Source organism: Anthonomus grandis, chromosome 5, assembly GCF_022605725.1.
Source record: "Anthonomus grandis grandis chromosome 5, icAntGran1.3, whole genome shotgun sequence".
Classification (NCBI taxonomy): Eukaryota; Metazoa; Arthropoda; class Insecta; order Coleoptera; family Curculionidae; genus Anthonomus; species Anthonomus grandis.
In genome coordinates this window covers 7,802,969-7,825,012 of record NC_065550.1, presented here as the reverse complement: position 1 = coordinate 7,825,012, position 22,044 = coordinate 7,802,969, and the positions used below count along the sequence as shown (strand labels likewise).

Here is a 22,044-nt window from a genome sequence, read left to right as displayed (position 1 = left end):
GAAAATGAAAGTTGTCGTCTTGTTCCACCTTCGTCATTCGCGGTCTTTTTTTGCCGGGACTAGAAAGCATTTTGTTGGGGTCCGTCCGCATTCTTTCTTCATCTTCTTTGTGAATTTTTTTCACCATTGAAATGCTTACGCCAGTATATTGAGATACTCTTTCAAGTTTGCGCTTTACTGGTAGATTAACGAAGTTATTAGTAGCTTCTTCATTGCAAACCCTAAGAATTTGTACAAGAAGTATATAATCCTGATATTCGATTTTTTTTAGTCGTCGTTCCAATTCATATTACTTATATTTATAGACATTTTATATTCAAAATAACCAACATTACCTTTAAATCTTTTTTGTTTGTAAAGCAATCGAGCTTGGTTTTAATTCATTGAATATGATTTTTATTTATTACAACATTAGGTACATAATTTTTGAAATTTAGTGTCGCATAAATTATGATTTTATTTTAATGTTTTTTTTTCATAACTGTGCTTAGGCTTTATAATTCTCTTATTATCATTTTACTTACCTATAAACATTCGCAATCACTTCCTTGGCTATGAATAAAGTTATTCATTTTAACGTAAATAACACAAAAACTGTTAAAAATTATGAACTTTAACAACAAAGAAACAAATAACACAAAACAACAACAAAACAGCAACAACAATAATAGCAAATAAACTAAACTATACTACACTACTCAAAAGTCATAGGTCAGAAATTAAGTAGGTACCTAAAAATACAGCAATAAAAACAGTTTAATAGCTTAAAAGTATTAACATACGCCGCCGCCACTGAATCCGCAAGAAATCGATATTATTCCGAAAATTACACAAAACCTGGTAGGATGCGATCCAATAAGATAGAGAAAGACAGAGAGCTGCATAAAAATAATAAATTAATGGCCGCGATGTCATCAACCAATCACCTGTCCCCAAACAGCGAGATGCTTCCGCGAAAGCACGACGTTGCCGGCTTTGTAAGTTTTATTAGGAATTTCGGATAAATATTAGTCAATATTGGATTTTCTAATATGCAAAACATTAGCAAATAGAACTAAAAAATATGGTTTAAACTGCATTACATTATTTATTATCTTTTTTATGTTTAAATAGCTTAATTTTACCATTATATTTACTTTTTACTCAATACTATTTCATTTTTGCAGTAAGACGTGACAACGCTTCAAAATTTCGCCCGCATTCTTTTCGTAGACACAGATCCGATGGTCAAACTGTAGGTCAACGTATGTTTAACGTACAGGTACGGTCAACGTACGGTCACGTTTTGCTTTCTTAAGAAATTCCTTAGCTCTTTTATCAGCTACTTTAATTGAAAGGGGACTTATCCATCATACCCATCTAAATTATACAGGGTGTGCCAACAAGGTGTACGGCTAAGATAGCGCCTTAACTATACGAGGTAGAGCAAAAAGTTCTACAGCAAAGTTGTAGGGTTGACAAAAACCTACGAACTAAAAATATTTTTATGTATACTGGGTGTGTCATGAAAAAGTTACTATAAAATATGTTTTTTTTTAATGGTACGCCCTGTATATTATAGTACTAAAATGGGAGGCAAAAAGAGTACTTTACTTTGGTATAACGTTTTTAAAATTTCCGTGCGGCGTTGCAACGTAATTAATTTTTTTATGTTATTTTTTGCTTTTTAGAGGGTTCCAGGCAACCATACAACTTTGCTGTAGAACTTTTTGCTCTACCTCGTATAGTTAAGGCGCTATCTTAGCCGTACACCTTGTTGGCACACCCTGTATAATGGATCTATCTGACCATTAAGGAACTCTGGAAGATCGGCTTTTTTAGCAAAAATTAATTCGTATGGAGTGTAGTTATGATATATACTTGGTGTTGTGTTATAACAAGATACAAAATATTTAATCCATATGTCCCAATTTAAGCGCGTTTCGTTTACATACATTGGCATAAACTCATTAAGGACGCGGTGATTACGTACGTAATCACCTATGGTTTGGCTCTGATAAGCAGAAGGTTTTATGATTAACGTTTTTTGTGTTTGAGGGATTTTTTAAAAGGTAATTCTTATATAAGTCCTCAGGTCTATTCTGACCTGTTTTATGTGACCGTATAAAAGAAGGAAAATCTCGAAACTATCCTTAGCGACTGTTGACGTTTTTTTTTTTGATTTCTTGATTTCCTTGGTGAGGTTGTACTCTGCTTCTTGTACTATAAAGTTGGACTTCACTTCCCCATTTTCTTTAACTTTTTGATTTGTAGACTTTGAATTACCCATTTTACATTTTTCTTTTATTTTCTTTTTACTGCGCACGTTTTTAACTTGCTTAGTTAAATACGTTAATGACAGGGTCGGAATGTAAGGTAAGAAAAAGCTTCTACTTTTTATTATTAATTCCACTATTACATATTATTCAATACACTTGTACTAATTGCCTTGTCACCAAAATACCTAGTCATTTCGGATTTACGACTCTCTGGAAATGGTATTGACTATATATATATATATATATATATATATATTATATCACAAATTTAATACATTTCCTGCCTGGAATTTATACTTTATAATAGGACATTGAACTACCTCAGTGAATATAGCGTAAAAATATTGAAATTTCATCAGAAATAAATAATTTATCGTATCCAAATAGATAAAAAAGATCTTATAAAAACGTTTAAAATAACAAAAACTACTTCCAATGCCATGCGACAAACATCTTCATCTTCGACAAAATCTTCATCTTCGTGGCCACATAAGCCTTGGCACCACGGCATTAAGATGTCTATAGTTTCTTTTTTTCTTTCCTTCCAATTTTTCAATGTTAAGGTCCCTAGTATCTAGTAAATAGATCATGTCATACCAGGCTGCTTATTGTTTTGAAACTATTTGCTTACTTCTGTATTATTTGCCCACTTCGGTATCAATATATATTAGTGTATATTGTTTTCAAAAACTTTTTGAAAAATGGTGATTATGTCAAAAATGGTTGTTTTTTATTTAATATTGTGTAAGAAATTAATTTGTTACTAAACCAATATACGGAGCTGCAAAAAAGTTAGGGGATGTAAAAAAGTAAAAACTAACGCAACGAGCGCCCTCTACCGAAAACACGACAACTGTATATGACATTTTCTTTTTAAAAGACTCGTATGTTCTAAATTTCATGTCAGTATGTCATTTGGTTCAGGGCCTAGAAGAAAAAAACGATAAGTCAATTAATACTTTGACACCCGGTATTTCAGTTACTATTAAAGTTAGGATAAGGCAAGTTGACCTCAATCACATGATTTTGACGTAAGAAAACTACTGTTGTTCTATGTCCCATTACTTTTGAGACACCCTGTATTATGGTTATTTAGTGGAGGAAGCAGTTGAAAGCAAGATTTATCAAGTAAACAGTATTTTTACTTAGGTTAGGGCCTAAACAGTAATCAGTATTGTACTATGCTAAGAGATATAAATAGTATAATTAATTCGTTTGGTAAAACAATAAATAAATAAATAGATAAATAAAAAAACTTGACGAAGAAAATCGTTTAAGCCGAGGTAAAATATGCTTTACTATCATAACAAATCTTGTACCAAAAAATAAAATATATATAAATATGTTAAAATTTAAAAAAAATTTATTGAACTATTTGTTAACATCCAAGGAAACGATTCTCTTTTAAATGCGACTAATTAAATGTATTTAAAAAAAATTAAAATATTTCTAAATTGGTTACTGTTTAGTAAAATTAAGCATCAGTTATCTATATCTGGATATATTATCAAATTATATCAATTTTACTATCTGATATTATAAAGGCAATTAACAAAATATTTTACCTTTTTAGGTGGCGCTACTTCTTATTTAAAAGACTGTCCTTTGACCAACATAGGGCTGTTTGACGCCGGACTAGTGGGAGAAGCTTTGAGGGATAAAAATATTATTATTGACCAAGTGTATTGTTCTCCTAGTTACAGATGTATTCAAACATGTGACTCTGTTTTAAAAGCCCTACGAAAGTATGCATTTTTATAACTTCACTTAAATTTTCATTCGTAATTCTATTATCTATAATCCTATTAGGAGAGATGAACTGGCAATAAAAATAGAACCAGGGCTTTTTGAATGGATATCTTGGTACCCTGTAGATTATATTCCAGACTGGATGACTAATCAGGAACTGATCCAAGCTGGTTTTAATATAGATTTAAGTTATACTCCGTTCGTGACTCAAAAAGAGGTAAAGGAGAGCAAGGAAAGCTGCGAGCAGTATTATTGGAGAAGTGCCTTTGTTGCCAGAAGTAAGTATGAAAAATGAATATACTATTGTTTTTAAAAGGGTATCGATGTTGTTTTTTGGAAAATGTGCTGTTCGTTCCTCCCTTCTGTATTAAAGTATGATGCTAACCCTGTGTGGTTACCCTTTTAAAGCCGGCTAGATCAATCGGCTGGTAAGCCTTCTAGTTACAAAAAGGCACATACATTTTATTTATTTATTTTATTTTATTTAAGCCTTTATTTCCAACAGGCAACTTGCCTAATAATAGGAAATTTTACATTCTTTATATGTTAGCTGAAACAATAAAACAAAAGAAAAAATCCCAACAATAATATATAAATCTAATAATATAAAAAAAATTTAACAATAATAAATAATTTAAGGCCTAAACACAACCAACCGCAATAAGCCTTAATCAAAGTCGCGCTAATATATGTCGATTATACCACCAACAATCAGATTTATTGGAGAAAAATATGTCGCACAAATGAGGAACTTGTATAAATATTTCGCACACTACATATAAAGATGATTTTAACAACATATTGGAGTGAGGCCTTGGTAAGAAGAAGCTTTGTGGATATCTAGAATTAAGCCTAGGTACCAAGAAGAAAATATAAGAGAGAACAACAGAATTGTCCATTAAACCATTAATTAACCTAACTAAAAACAAAAAAAAGATATTTCTTCTCAGACGCAAAAGATGTAGAGATATAGATTAAAGCGGACCAATAGTTGGCAGTGGTCAACACTCCTTATAGGATATACACCATCAAATTTAAAGGCTAAGTACTAAGCAAACCTGCGTTGAACAGACTCAATCAAATTAATGTGGCACTAGTAAATTTGATTCCATGCGATGCAGCCATATTTCAATTTTGACCTGAAAAAGCAGTTTAAACGTAAACTCCACAGTAAAGCTCTGATCTATAAACTCATAACTATAAACCCAATTTTCTTCATGGCAAACTCCACAACATTATTAAAATATGGTAAAAATATAGTACATAAATTCCAAATCGAAGGTGATACCAAGATCAGTAATCTAACTAAGCCTACTCAAAATCGTATTGTTGATTGAGTAGTTGTAAGTGATGTGGTCTTGACTGAACTGACCACACTACACTTCGCCATATTAAGCCCCAGCCTGTTATAAGCCCACCTTCAAGAAATCCAGACAATTCTGAAGAAATAAGCAGTCATTAATACTGTCTATGGCAGTGACCTGACTAAATCGTTGATAAACAAAATAAATAACAACGGACCCAGATTTGAACCTTACGATACACCCGAGGTAGCATTAAAGAATTTGGATCTAAAACCCTCAAACTCCACAAACCGAGATCTACCAGGTAGGTACGAATGAAATAAATTAATAAGCCTGGATGAAAAGTCATAGAATTAATTTATTCAACAAATTATACTAATAAATCCTGTCAAAAGCCTTTTGAAAACGTGGTGTGATCAAAAAGTAAGTAAGGTGAATTTTCAAATTTAGCGGGCTATTTTATTTGGTTATGTTGGTACACAAGACAAGTATATGTCCGAAATTTTAGCTGTAGAGTATGCGTTTGCGAGTATGTGTATGTTTGTAAGAGATTTTACGATTATTACGATTTTCTTCAGTCGCACAACATGAATCAAAGAGTTTTGCATTAAATTTTAAAAGTGACATACGGTGAATCTAATTTAAGCCAACCAAATGTTTACAAATGGTATAAATTGTTCCAAGAAGGTCGAAAGGACACTAATGACGAACATCGCTCTGGACGCTCCAGCACGTCAACAACTGATGAAAACGTTGAAGAAGTGAAGAAAATAGTATTTTTTTATAATTTAATTATTCAAATAAGATTATATCGTTTGGATTATTGTTGGATTTAGAGATCAATAAAATAAAAGTCCAATCACATTTAAATTTGCCGACGTTTGGACAATAATAATAATTAAGATAAAAGAAAAAAAAGTTCTTGTACAGTTAAAACTTAATTATAATAAAAATAATAATAAATAAAACCTAATTTTCCTAATTTTGATACAACCAACGTTAGACACACCTATGATATTAACGAGAGAAGAAAAAAAAGGGAAGAATATTACAACAATGAAAAAAAAAATTACAATTCAATATGTTGGACTTAAAGTAAAAAAACTAATAAAAATTAACATTTATACACTTTTTGTAGGTATGTGACATTAGAGAATACAAGGATATATACAATACTCTCAATACTTAAAATATAATTTATCATAGTAAAATAATTCAGTTCTTTTATGTGTAAACAGTACTTAAAATATAATTTATCACAGTAAAATAATTCAGTTCTTTCATGCGTAAACAGTGCATTATATATTAACACACTTCTTATCAGTTGATAGTTGTTGTTTATGTTGTTTTTTTTTTTTTAATAATTTGGTGTTATTTAAGCTGCATAGAGGAGTTCTTGCAACGTCGATATTTGTTATAGTTGGTCTATTATATTAAAACAGGCAGAATTAAGGCGGTCTCTATCGGTCTCCACTTTACAACTTAACCAAATTCCTTAGTAATATTCTGAGTTAAATGTTTATCAAAAATGAACGATATGTTCGAAATTCTTTTGATTTCGTACATGATATTAAAAATTTTCTTATACCTAAAGGCTATGAAGTTATCTTTCTAGACGTTATTTTTCTTTTTTCGAATATTCTTACTGATCTTGTTAACAGCATTAATTATTAAAAAATGGATTATGATTCAAGAAAAAATAAATGTTTTTTAGATCTCCTTAATTTTACATTTGAAAACAATTACTTTCAGTATAACGACACTTTTTACAGGGTGTCCGGAAGCTAGATGCAATCCTTTAAGGGGGTGATAGCCGACTTAATTTCAAACATTTTAAGCTAAATATGTGTAGGTCGAAATTTGTTTATAAATGTTTTATGGTAATTTTTGCATTTTTCTCAAAAAATACCAAAATTTCACACTTAAACGGTAATAGAGCGCAAGTTACAATTAGTATCGAAGTTTGAAAGTTTATTTTGTTTTGTCTAATGTGTATTAATAAAAATACGATCAATTCCAAGCTTCTGTGTAAACTTATAGAAAAAATAGAGACATTGAAACGCCCTTTATTTTTAGATATCACTCATGCCGATGCCTGGCCAATTCTCAGAATTATGGCCTCTTTTGTGCGGCAGATCATGTAAACAAAAATTATTAGACTGAGACCTCTCATACGCCTATTAAGCATTAGAGCCCCGATTGTGGGGTTATTTTAGGGTTGAATGTTCAATAAAACACAATTTTGTTTTAACTATTTATTGTTCATGTTCAAAATGCAATCAATTATTTCTAATACAGGCACGAGCCCTTTTTGTTACTTCGGTGGTGGTTACTCTTATGGTCATATCTTCTTTCATCCAGTCAAATCATTTATTTTGCGAATCAACTTTTCTCTTGTTCTTATTTCGGTGGTGTATACAAGCTCCTTTGCCCGGCCCCATATGAAAAAATCCAACGGAGTTAGGTCAGGCGATCGAGGAGGCCAAGGAAAGGTTCCGCCTCTACCGATCCAACCGTCCGGAAAACAGTCGTCTAAGTAATTCCTGACAGCCAAGGACCAATGCGCTGGACAACCATCTTGCTGAAAGATTATTGGTCTTTCTCGTTGTAATAATCCAGCTTCGTCTAGAAGAACGGGGATATCATTTTGTAGAAAATCTAATTCAATTCTCTGGTAGAAAATACCCAATAATAGTTCTGCCTATTACTCCGGCCCACACATTGACCGAAAATCTGTTCTGAAATGATTTTTGTTTTTTCCAGTGCGGATTTGCATCTTTGGCAGCCCATTCGTGGAGGTTGTGGAAGTTGGTAATACCCTCCCTGGAAAAATTGGACTCGTCTGTCCACAAGATACTTCTTAAGAATAGCGGGTCCTCGATGTCCACGTTTAATAAAAAGCGGCAGAACTGAATTTGTCTTGCAGGGTCTTTTTCTTGTAAGCCCCCGTATCATGAAAGGGATACTGTCCATTTTTCTTCATGGTCGTCCACACCTTCCATCTAGAAAGGCCAAGGTTTTCAGCTACTTTTCTGACGCTTGCAGTAGGGTCTGCGGTAAAAGCTTCCAGTATTTGCTCCTCAATCTCTACATATTATGGCCAGGGTCGACTCCACGTGCCGGATTATTCCCAATGCCAACTTCAGTAAGACGGCGAAAGGTGTTTTGAAACAACCTGAAGTTTGGTAACCTCCGATCTGGATAACGTTCCGTACAAGCGTCGTGCCAAAGCTCTATTACTGTTAGCGCGTCCATATGTGAAGATAATGTCAGCGTACCCTTGGTTGGTAATCAATCAATGCTTTATTATCATAAAATTTAAAATTTTGTCGACAAAGCTATTATTTAAATAAATCATACAAACAAAATATATACTAAGACAAAACAAAAAATACAAATATATAAAAATAAAAAATACAACAAAACATACAAAAAACTTAACAATTTTATAAATTGTTTGAGGTCACATTTCCTTAAAATCTATAAAATATATATACATTCACTTGTATACAAAGTCGGTAAAAAAAGCAGTTGTTTACAAAAACATTATTAGCAAACTACTAATTTGTTTACATAATATACGAATATACGAATACGAATTTAAAAAGTATTGAAAAATTCCATTTTACAATACTGTTTAATTAAACGGGCAGAAACTTTATTTAAAAAACAGTGGATGCAGTCAGTACGAAGTTGATAATCTTACAAAATTAGAGGCGAGAGTGAAACTAAACAAGAGGCTAAAATCACACGTTTTTATTTATTAAGCGAGTACCTAACTTGTAACCCCCACCCCAAAGTACCTACTAGGTACCCCTTACCCTACAGTATCTACTATTAGGGACCTCTGCTTAATTTTGTTTTTATTACTTTTTATTTACCTGAATATTTACCTGAACTGTCCCATAATAGAAAACCAATCCAGTAAGTTTTGTTTACATGACCTGCCGCACAAAAGAGGCCATAATTCTGAGAATTGGCCAAGCATTGGCATGAGTGATATCTTAAAATAAAGGGCAGAAGCTAGGCATATTTTTAGAGAGGTTTGAACGACGAAAGCATTTTCATAACAATTATTTAAATATAAAATAAAGCATTTTTATTTTAACTCCATATTTATTTTTTACATTTCAATATCTCTATTTTTTCTAATAAGTCTACACAGAAGCTTGAAATTGATCGTATTTTTATTAACACACATTAGACAAAACAAAATAAACTTTGAAACTCCGATACTAATTTTAGCTTGCGCTCTATTACCGTTTAAGTGTGAAATTTTGGTATTTTTTGAGAAAAATGCAAAAATTGCCATAAAATATTTCGACCTACACATATTTAGCTTAAAATGTTTGAAATTAAGTCAGCTATCACCCCCTTAAAGGATTGAATTTAGCTTCCGGACACCCTGTATATGCAAACTTTTGGACTTGGAATGGGGAATTGCTTGTCACCAGTATGCGCAGATCTTGTTATGCAAGATTTACCAAATACTTTACTTAATAGATTGCCATTTCAAATTCCATTTTATAAAAGATTTTTGACGATATTATGACTGTTGTTCCAAGAAACATACATTTAACTAATCTAACTCTATTCAACGGCTATCATCCAAAACTTCAGTTTATTTTTGAAAAGGAGAATATATATATAAAATAATCAGGTATCATTTCTTGATGTTTTAATCATTAGAAAAGAAAATGGAACTCTGGAAACTAACTGGTATCATAAGCCTACATTTTCAAAGCTTTATCCTTTAAACTTAAAGGATAAAATCAATATAATTAAGAATTTAAAATACAGATCTCTTGCACTAGCGTCTGAATACTTTCACAATTCAAATTTAGAATACATTACGAAAATGCTTTTAGACAACAATTACCCACTCTCACTAATAAAAAAAATACTCTACAAACGTAACGGCGTAAACAGTACACGACAACCAGCGACAAAGGAGAGAAAATATTTTGTAAATTACGTACAAGGACTAACAGAAAAACTAAAAATGACGATCGAGAATTATCCATCTTTTAATAACAAACAAATAACAGTAATACTAAAATGTTGCAACACCATGAAAACTAAGTATTTCTCAAATTTAAAAGCAAAAACAGAAAACTCCTTACAATCAAATATAATTTATCGGATTCCATGTGATGAATATGATAAATACTACATAGGACAAACCTCGTGATACTTAAAAGACATAGAACACAAAAATGACAAAAAAAACTTTCAATCAAAAACAAATCCAACTGCTTTGGTACAAAACAGACAAGAAACAGGACGTAGCTTTGACTTTGAAAGTGTATCCGTTCTCGACCAACAATCGAACTTCCAAAAAAGAAGTATTTCAGAAATGATTCACATAAAAAAATATAACAAATACTAACCAACCATAACAAATATCGACGTTGCGAAAACTCCTCTATGCAGGTTAAATAACACCATATTATTAAAAAAAGCAATTATCTACTGAACTGAATTATTTTACTGTGATAAATTATATTTTAAGTATTGAGAGTATTGTATATATCCTCGTATTGTCTAATGTTACGTACCTAAAAAAAGTTTTCTGTATAAATATTAATTTTTATTATTTTTCATTTTTCAAGTCCAACATATTCTATTGTAAGTATTTTTTTTCTCATTGTTGTAATATTCGTCCCCTTTTTTCTCTCGTTTGTATCATAGGTGTGTCTACCGATGGTTGTATCAAAATTAGGAAAATCATGTTTTATTTATTTAAATTTTAATTATAATTATGTTTTAACTATACAGACACTTTTTTTTTTCTGTTATCTTAATTATTATTATTGTTTTTTTGGCGCCCTGAGTATGCAAATATAGTTTGTGAAATGTCGGCAAATTTAAATAGGCTTGGACTTGTATTTTATTGATCCCTAAACCCAACAATAATCCAAACGAAGAAAATAGTGTTGGGGAATCGTCGAATTACCAATAGAGAAATTGCTGATGATATCGGCATCTCGTTTGGTTCGTGCCAAGCAATTTTACGCGTGTCTTAGCCATGAGACATGTCAGCCAAGTTTGTCAATTGTTCAAATTGCTCAATTTCGACCAAAAGAACCGTCGCATGAGCATCGCTAAATAATTATTGCATGACGTCAACGACGATCCAGACTTACTCAAAAGATGATGAGACATGGGTATACGGTTATTGGTATCACCAAGACTAAAAAAAAACACGCCAAGTTCGATCAAATGTGAAGGTTTTACGTAAATTTTTTTTAATTACAGGGACGTATATTCTTGCCACAGGGTAAAACGGCCAATAAGGAGTATTATCTGCAAGTTATGCGCAATTTACGCGAAGCAATCCGTTAGTAACGCCCGGAATTGTGAAAGAACAAAAATTGGATTTGGCACCATGATAACACTTCACTGCTCACACTTCGTTGCTTGTGCGCGATTTTTTTCCGAAAACCAACACGCTAATGATGCGGCAGACAACGTATTCCACAGACCCGCCCCTCTGTGACTTCTTCTTGTTCCCAAAACTGAAGATGCCCATGAAAGGACGGCATTTTACAACGATTGAGGAGATAAAGACGGCATCGAAGTAGGAGCTGTCAAGATCACAAAAAAATGATTTTTGAAATGCGTTGAGGATTGGGAAAAGCATTGGCACAAGTGTATTATATCCCAGGGGGATTACTTTGAAGGAGGCAAAATAGAAATTGATGAGTAAATAAATATTTTTGCAAAAAATAAAAATTCTCCTTATTTTTTGATCCCACCTCGTATAACGTCAACCTGAGACTGGGCATCAATAGATTCACAAATATGACTGGGAAGGCAAGACAAATTAGTAATACAAAATCAACCTCCGAAAAAACCATGCTGATCAATGGAAATAAGACCATTGATATGACCGAACAAAGACAGATTTAATATAATTTAAAATATTTTCGAGAAATTACAGAGGATTGAGATTGGCCTGTAGTTGGCTACCTGGTCAGGATTCCCCTTTTTTAATATGGGTGATATTTTGGCAACCTTCCATACAGTGGCGGCTCGTGGAAAAAAAAGTAGGTGAAGATCTGCATGGCCCAGAAAACAGTATTATAGTTAGAGCTGACTTACCTAGTTTTTATAAATCAAGTCGATCCTTCGGTCCTTTAGGGAAGCGAATCCGTTAATAATATACTTGTAAAACGGATGTTGCATTTGCATAAGTTCTTTTAATAGTTCTTTATGTAGTGAAATAATAGCCAAACTGAAAAGTCTTTGTTGTGAAATAGTATTTCTTGTGAATGTTTTTAGCCTTTTTAAACATGAAAAACTCCTTTCTACGGACACGCTTGTCGATGGAATGGTGAGAATTAGACAAAATAAATTATAAGCTTCTGTAAAAATGTCTTTATTTGGTTTTAATTTTATTATTAGTTCTTGCAAATTCACATTTTTATAATTTTCATCGGCATACAGAAGGCAAAGTTCATGTTTTAGTCTTTGTTGTTTTGTGAACTTTGTGCCATAAAATTCCAGTAAATTTTGAAAAGCGTCCGAAGGAAATGTTAAAATCCAACACACTACTAACTAATATCCAAAATCCGAAAAATCCCAAACTAACCACAAATAAACGCCCGACACCGCGAAAAACAACAGGTGAATATCAAACTAATTGATCTGCACCCGCCTCAGTTTCTTATGGCCGATTATGCGAGGCTGACGTCACGTTGCCATGCCAACGGTGAAGGCGATCGCTGATATAACACGGGATCTTCACTTGGACATAAATTAGTATATTGGGGTTTTGAGGGTTGCGGCGCGGAACTGATTAATAGAATTTATTGTTTATTGGATAAACTGATATATTATTTAATAAAAACTAGTTATTTTGGTACTTTTTGATTGTCTTAGGTCGAAAAAGAATACTCATATGTTGTTTTTATTTTCTTATTTTATTTATATTTTCTAGTGAAGCTCACCTTCACCTACTTCACCTGACGAGCCGCCCCTGCTTCCATATATCTGAAATTTGCTCTGTAGATAAAATTAAGTTGAATATGTGCGTCAATCAATCGGCCAAGACACAAAAACAATCCTTAGGTAAAAAGCTAGCTATTCCATAGACCCTAGATGTTAACTTGTTCTTGAGTGTTCCACCAGACGAAACAACCCGGGAAACCTTAACCCGCAATACATCTAAAAGATGCAGGTTATCAGAAATTAAGGAATGCTCGATACTAGTAGACGTTATAAAAGTGTTCCCAAAGAATTTTGCAAATGCGTCAACTATGGCTTTCGGATCCTTAACCACCGGATCATCGGGCATTATACTAGGTATCCTAGACTCTAGAGCGCCTTTTTCTATTATTAATAAAAGCCCAGAAGGTGGGCGGATCCGCAAAAATGTATAGTGTCTAAAACTTTTTTCAGCACATTTTTCAGAGGCAGATGATTATGTGAGTTTCTAAGTAATCTACATTTAAAGAAATAATTGAATAAAAAACAGATGCATTTACTTGAATGGAGAACCTAACCGATCAATTTAACTTACGTATATTCTTCTTTATGGAAATAAATATCCTACTGATTTTTTATTCGAAAAGCAACTCTTCTTACTGTCGGTGATATAGTGATTACATGTTCACCAGCAATGACTAGCAATATTTTAAGGAAACTTTCAGAAGAATAAAATCTGAGTGTAATCAAAAACTGTTCGGCTGGACTAAGTGTATGATTTCTAACACAAAAAAAATATTTACCTATTAACAATTATGATACAATCATTGTAGTCTTACTTGAAACAGGACGTGTCCCATCAATATAGTTTTCTTATAACAATATCTAACCTGTTCAATTTCTTTTTACAAGTAGATAATACCTACTTACTAATTAACTAATAAGGAATTACATCCTAAAAATAATAATCAGTATAGTTTCCTTAGTAACAAGACATTAAAATTAAACAACTCTCCGAATATTAAAAACATGAAAAAAATCTTAAAGTTTGCACGTACATTAAAGTTAGAGTAAAAATGAATTTGCTGTAAAGACGTAAAGGACCTAAGTCCGCAGATCTCAAAGACTCAATGGAGTCTGGTCTGCCAATCCACTGATTCTCAAAAACTGTTGTCTGGAAAAACTGAAACCATATAGTGCGATGGTGCATCTTGTTGGAAAACAACATATCTTTTTTATTATAATTAAGGCCATTTTCTATTATTTCAGTAATTCATGGCTCTATTGTATTTTCTAACATGTCCAAGTACGTCTCGCCCGCTAGGTTTTCAGAAATCAAGAAAGGTGCTACAATGTGATTTCCGAAATTGCCGGCCCCACATTTATTTTTACAGGATATTGCGAGTGTACCTCTTGACACAAATGTAGATTCAAGTCCTTCAATATCTACAGTTATGTCTATTTACAACCCATGTGAAGAGAAAGTTTACTACTCCGAGAAACAAATATTAAATAACAGATTTGCGTTGTTGATTATACGTTGGGACTTTAGTTCGCAAAACTCCAATCCTCTATCAAAATCGTCTTGAATCGCTCATGGACAAGGTTTTATCTTGTACGGGAGTAATATACTGTCTTTCAAAATTCTTTGTACAGTTGAGCGTGTAAATTCTGAAGAAATAGTCAGTCGACAAGTGGGTGTTGTTAAGTGTTACGGGTTCCAAAACTGCTCCACTGGGCGATGACAATTGTGGCAAATATTATTCAGTTTCTTCAAATTTTCTTATCAACGTAGCCACATATTCGTTAATATTTTTGTCTGAATGTAACTCATTAAACAACCAGGAAGTAGCTCTTGCAATGCTCCTATTTTGGTAATACAGTTTTGTTATTTCTAGCCTTTATCATTGCTCAATATTTATCCCAACTAGGTCGGTATCTTATCAATTTGAAATCAAAGCCAATGACATACGATGACACTGACTGATACTAAATGTTCTTGCTGGTATTCAGCTTTATTATTTTTTGCAATCCATTATTATCAGTATTAAGTTAGTGGAAGTTTAGTAACACAAATATCTTCACAACGATTGATGATATACACTACCGCTCTAAAGTATTTGCCTACCATGTATTCTTTTTAATATTTTAAATTAGATACAAAAATCTTATCTTTATACCTATATTTAGATTGTATCTCTTTTGTAAATTGCATATATGCTTAAACAGCATACCTATCAACTATGGTTCGTTGAAAAACACTGAGTATTTAAAAATAGTCTTGCAAATAACAAACAATGTAGGGAAAATATGTACTTCTTCTACAAAACTAATCTGTTTACAGCTCGTTTCCGATGACATTTGAAACATTTAAAGGTGTTTAGTCTTCAAGAATTGATTTTGTGTAACATTGGTAAATAATTTCGCTTGCTTATTGACGATTGTCACCGTTTCTTTGCTGGTTTTTTAACATTCTTTAAAATGGCTAAAACAAAAGAGTTATCGGTAGAAACAAAAGGTATTATCATTGAACTTCATAAGGCTGGAAAGACTAACCGTCAAATTTCGACGGATTTGGGAATTCCAAGGCGGATTGTCGATTATAATGTTAGGAAATTCACCAGAGAATGGACTATTAGCAACAAACCTCGATCGGGAAGGCCAAAGGCAACAAGTTCAAAGGAGGATTTAGATATTATAATTACAAGCAAACGCAATAGACGCTTTACCGCCCCTGAAATTACAGCAAAAATCAACAAGGAGCGTAAAAAAGCGGTCAGTGTTTCGACAGTAAAACGGCGACTTTATAATGCTGGTCTTAAAGGACGTTTAGCTGTTTCAAAACCGCTACTGAAGGATGTTAATAAGAAGAAAAGACTTAAGTGGGCCTAATCACACAAAGAATGGACCATTGATGACTGGAAGAAAGTTCTCTGGAGTGACGAGTCGAAATTCGACGTTTTTGGAACGAAGAGGTGAGTTTTTGTTCGCCGTTATGCCAATGTCGGTGATAGTGTGGGGTTGTTTCTGAGGATCTGCAGTGGGCGATCTAATTAGAATAGAGGGAATTCTTCGAAAAGAGGGTTACAAAACCATTTTAACTGACAATGTACTTCCTTCTGGTACTCGAATAATTGGGGAAAACTTCATCTTACAACATGACAATGACCCCAAGCACACATCGAAATTGTGCAAGCAATATTTAGGTCAATTACAAAGGCAACATCTTCTGAAAGTGATGGTATGGTCCCCACAATCACCGGACCTCAATCCTATCGAATTACTGTGGGATGAACTGGATAGATAAGTGCGAAAATCATGCCCCACATCAAAAGAAGACTTGTGGAGGATCATCCAAGAAGAGTGGCACAAGATACCTCAGGAAACTTTGGACAAATTTATTAGAAGACTACCGAAACTCTGTGAAGCTGTTATTAAAAATCGAGGCGGACATAAAGATGAATCCAAAATTTGATTTTCTTAAATTTAATTAATTGAAAAGTGTATTGTTTATATTCATTTTGTTATAAATAAACCGTTTCATAAGAATAACTGATGGGTTTATTATTTTTATTTATAACTTTAAAACAGTCATATGTGGGCAAATACTTTTGAGGGGTAGTGTACATCTATTATACATTTTATTAAACAAAAGTTATTAAATTTCATAAATATTTTTAAAAAATGAATTGGATGGAAGTGTGATGCAATATCTAATTTTTGGTTCGCCCTGTATTATATGGCTATAGATAAAAAGACGTCCCCCTAGAAATTAAAATTTACTTGTCCGAGTGTTTTTTCGAAAATGTGACAGGAGAGTCACAAATACGGATGTGACCTTTTTGTTAGACCACGTATACAGTTTATTCACGATCAAAGGAACAAATTCATTTAAGATTCAGGCATTTTTTTCTTCTTTTATTTTTTGGACACATCACTTGCGCGTTTTTATAAATAAAAAAAGATCTATACAAGGTGCCTCAAGTAGAAATTATGGCGTCAACATTCATTTTTTCTAAATAGAAAACCCGGTGTATTATGACGTTTTACAATTCTATTACATATTCTGAATACTTTTTGTATAGCAAACGATATGCTTAAAGTCAATGGTTTGTCAAGCGAAGATTAACGAAACATGAAATTAAAACATAAAAATTTATTCTAGATTTATTGCAAGTAATGTTTAATTTGTTGTCTATTTAATTCAATGCGTCCGTTGCAATGAAAATGTTGGTTACAGGGTGTCCCAAGTAAAAACTATGACGCCAACATTCATTTTTTATGTGATTTCTTATAAAGTAAGTAGACCTTATTATTTCTAAACTTATATAACCTACTTGATAACGGTTTGTCATGCATTTGTGTCTAATTGTCATATTAGTTGTCATTTCACGCATCATTTTTTAATAAAACGCGTTTATCTGAGAATGAACGAATTGAAATACTCATGATTATTGGTTTTGGAGACCGGGTGCGTACACAACAAGTACTCTGTAATCTATTTAATGAAACTCATGCTAATCGTTCTGCAATTACTAGATCCACCGTTAGCAAAATTTAATTAACATTTAGGGAAGAGGGCCATAATAGATTTTTCTAAATGAAAACCTCCAAAATTATCGAAAGATGCTACGCTGAATGTTCTATTAGAAAAGGAGTATAATCCCCATGTAGCGATTAGTATAATTCCCAGGAATTGGAATTTATCAGTAGGGTCAGTGGCAAAAATACTTCGTGTAAATAAATATCATCCTTATGGGCACGTTAACAGGCAAAATTGCAGATATTGGGTAACCCAAAATCCTCATTGGACCCAAGAATACCACACACAGTGCCCTCAACAAATTAATGTGTGGGCAGGTATTGTGAAAAATCGAATCCCTGTGACAAATGGACGCTTTTTTTTTCGAAGAAACGTTAAAGGAAGAGCGCTACTTAGACTTACACTTAGACTACTACAGTTTGAACTTATCCTTGCTTTAGTTGTTTTGTTCCCTGATCCACAAGGGGCTGACATACCTAGTAACGAGATATGGTTTCAATAAGACGGGGCACCTCGTTACTTGCCATCGCCGTTCGGCAATTTCTTGATGCAACTTTCCTAACAGATGGATTGGGCGAAGAGGACCGATTGAATGGCCACCAAGGTCACCGGATATAATCCCATTAGGTTTTTTCTTATGCGGCTATTTGAAGTCCAAAGCTTACGTGAATAGACCAAATAATGTTGGTGATTTAAAGCAAAGATTTCGACAAAAAATTGAGACTAATCGATCTGCAAGTGATTGAAAATATGCAATTTACCAACTTCAAAAATGCATTCAAGTAAATGGTCAACAAATTAAACGTCAGTTGCAATAAATATTGTATAAATTTTTATTTTTAAATGTATGTTTCATTAGTCTATTACGTCAAATTTGACAAACTGCTGACTTTAGGCATATTGTATGCAATACAAAAAGTAATCAGAATATATCGTAAAATTGTAAAATGTTATGATTTGCAGGGTGTTCCGTTTAAAAAAATTATTGTTAACGCCATAGTTTCTACTTGAGGCACCTTGTATAGAAAATGTTTATTGCAAAAAACGCGGAAATGACAATGATAATCGACGTGTCCGAAAAATAAAAAATTAAAAAGACCTTAGTTTTAAATCAGTTTGTTCCTTCCTTGTGAATGCACTGTATACAGTAAACCAATGTATATATCTTAGATATGTAGATTTCTTACTGTATATGTTACATAGATATCTTACTGTATACACGTTTGGCTAGTTCAATCTTACGGATTGAGTTTTAATGTATTAGAACTAATAGATAGAGAGTAGACAGAGAACGACTGCATCGGTAACCTCTCACAGATAGCGACGCCGATTCTCCGTACCGCTCGCAATGTGAATTTAATTTCGGCTTGCTCGCAGTGATGTTTAGCAAGCGCTTGGAGATGGGTAGGTTAGCCTCGAATCAAGTATTGGAATTTTACGCGCACACGAAAGATAAAAATTTCTGTTGTTTTTTAACGTGCTCATAATCGCAAGTCAAAAAAACAACTTTAATATGCTCAAATCCTTTGGTGAAAATTAAATACAATATTCTAAAATAAAATGAAAAATAACTCTTAAACAAAATAATAATTCCAATTAAATGGATTATTTAATAAGGTGTTCAAATACACCTCCTTGTTGGGCTTCACAGTATCCCAACCTGTCGTAAAATTCTCTACGTACATTGGCTAACATTTCAGGTGTAATGGACCTAGAAATATTAATAATTCTAAGTCGCAATTCGTCCAAATTAACGGCTCTTTCATGTCGGTGTTGGTAAAGAATTTCCGTCAAATAGCCCCATAAGAAGTAGTCGCAAGGCGTCAGATCTGGAGATCGCGGAGGCCATGGTATGGCACCTCTTGTAGAAATAAACCGTTCAGGAAAAGTGTTTGTTAAATAGTCCTGCACTTGTCTAGCGTTGTGAGCGGGACATCCGTCTTGTTGAAACCAAGTTTCCTCAAAATTATTTCGTACAGCGGGTATAATATTTTGTTGCAATAAAAGTAAATATCTCTCAGAGTTTAAGGTACCATCAATAAAAAAAGGCCTACAATGTGATTGGCTAAAATACCAGCCCAAACATTTAACTTTTGCGGGTATTGATTTCGTAATGGTACACTCAAATGTAGATTTTCCCAAGACCAATATCTCACGACTGAAGAATTATGTCGACCTAGAAGAGAAAAAGATGACTCGTCTGTAAATAAAATATTACTTGTGAAGTCGTCATTTTGATCAATTTTTTCTCTTAAGGTTTCACAAAACTCCAAGCGTTTTATTTCATCTTCTCGAAAAATGTCTTGAGTGTTTTTAATTTTATAGGCTTTGTACTTATTTCTCTTCAAAATATCACGCTCTGTACGACTTAGAATATCAAGTTTTTCAGAAATTTGGGAGCTAGAACAAGGTTCACTTACTTCCACAAAAGCACACACCTTGACCTCCTTTTCAATCCTAGCGTCAGGTGTTCGACGAGGTTCCTGATCGCCACTAGAACATTTTGCACACCGATTTACACATCCCGACTGCTCAAACTTATGCCAGATATTATAAATTGTTTTAGCAGTAGAGACTTGCTGATCAGGATATGCAAATATAAAATGGCCGAGAACTTCTTCTGCACTATCCGCATGACAATACCATTTAATGATATTAATCTTTTGATCGACAGTGAAAACCATTTTTATTTTATTACTGTATCCGTCTATCCGTCCGGTATCGTACCAAAGGTTGAAATAAATTGTAAACATGATCGGCTAACCGTAGCCGATCGATAGTTCTAGCCTGGACACTTATCCCCGCTTCCATCGATACCTCACAACAGAAGCCGAAATCATGCGAGGCGACGACCGCATCGCGATGGAAAAAATTCCGCGCTGGGGCACATATTTTGCGTTGATTCGAAATAATATTTTACTGCAGTTATTATTGTAGTTTATAGTAAGATTACGCATTTAAAATTTAATAAAATAAATAATAATAAATATTTAAAATATTTATCATATACCTAAAAATACGTAATAATAAAAAAAATATATTATCTTGTAAAATGTAAATTATTAGGTCCCGCGGTATCTCCACTTAGTCGTTCCACTGTACGGCGTGCGCCACCAAATTTCGGCTTCAATTTTGACGCCACGAAACCAGTGTCACGGCTAGAACTATCGATCGGCTACGGGCTAATACGTACATAGGTATGCGAGGAATTGCAACCGAACTTTAACCGGACTGATAAGCGCAACGACGACGCGATAGCCGCCCAGGGTGGAGCCAAGTTTGTTCTCGCTCTACTCCGTCTCCTTCTTACACATTACGCAAAAATTATATCCGAAATTTTTCAACCGTGTGTATAGTAAGATATATAGAAAAAAAATCGTAGTTCCTTTTAGTAAGTATTAAAAATCGATAAACATTCTAATTTTCTTCTTTTTTTTTCGCGATTCATATTTTCTTAATATTTTTCAGGTTGTTTGTCAGCTTCAAAAGGTAACGTCCTAATAGTGGGACACTCATCGACGTTGGATACGTGTTCGAGAGATCTGCTCGGCAAAAAGTTCAGGCCGGGCAAGGAACTGATAAAGGTCGTTCAGGAAATACCATATTGTAGCATAATAGAGGTCAATGGTACTGGAAACACTTGGGAAATGGTAGATCCGCCCTGTTTACCTCCCACGCATTCTACTAATCAGAGGTTTGATTGGAGAATTTTGCTTTAAATTAATATGCTTAATTTCGTAGAAAAGTAGACTGATCAAGTTTTGCAATTTGGTTTTCTTATAAGAGTCCACTGAATTTTTTTTGCTTCGATTACTAAAGGTTTAGCCATTCGATTATTTGTTTGAAGCATAGTAAGTTTAAAGCTATAGTTTCTTTTGATTTAACTAATGATACAAATCTTAAATTAGGTATATATACATTTAAAATGCAATTCAAATAACTAATAGGACTGTTTTATTAGCTAAATTAGATATACAAAATATGTAAGATAACAGCTGTTCCTAATTAGTAATGTTTTAAAATCGTTAAAAAAATTTGTTGTAAAGTAATATTTTTTTGAAATATTTTTAAAAAGCGCAGAGCACAATTAAAATAATAAAAAAAAAGGTAAATATAATTTTTTGAATTTGTAAGCGACTATTAAAAGTAAATTCCATTCCCTTAAATATGCTAGTAAATGCATCAAAATCGGTTGCTCGGTTTATGAATAACAGGCTTTTGTTTAAACAGTTACAAAAAATTTCATTTAACAATAACATTG

General features: G+C 33.1%; 1 protein-coding gene across 4 annotated transcripts in view; it reads left to right on the top strand.

Annotated features, from left to right (window-relative positions):
• LOC126736795 (protein UBASH3A homolog) overlaps positions 1 to 21,546 on the top strand; it is an 82,504-nt gene extending 60,958 nt beyond the window's left edge. For all 4 annotated transcript variants that reach the window (XM_050441344.1, XM_050441345.1, XM_050441346.1 and 1 more), the window contains 3 exons: positions 3,832 to 4,003; positions 4,068 to 4,285; positions 21,252 to 21,546. In XM_050441344.1, coding sequence (XP_050297301.1) covers positions 3,832 to 4,003; positions 4,068 to 4,285; positions 21,252 to 21,502 — 641 coding nt within the window. In that variant the 3' untranslated portion in view covers positions 21,503 to 21,546. The remainder of the gene's footprint in view (positions 1 to 3,831; positions 4,004 to 4,067; positions 4,286 to 21,251) is intronic.
• The last annotated feature ends 498 nt before the right edge of the window (positions 21,547 to 22,044 follow it).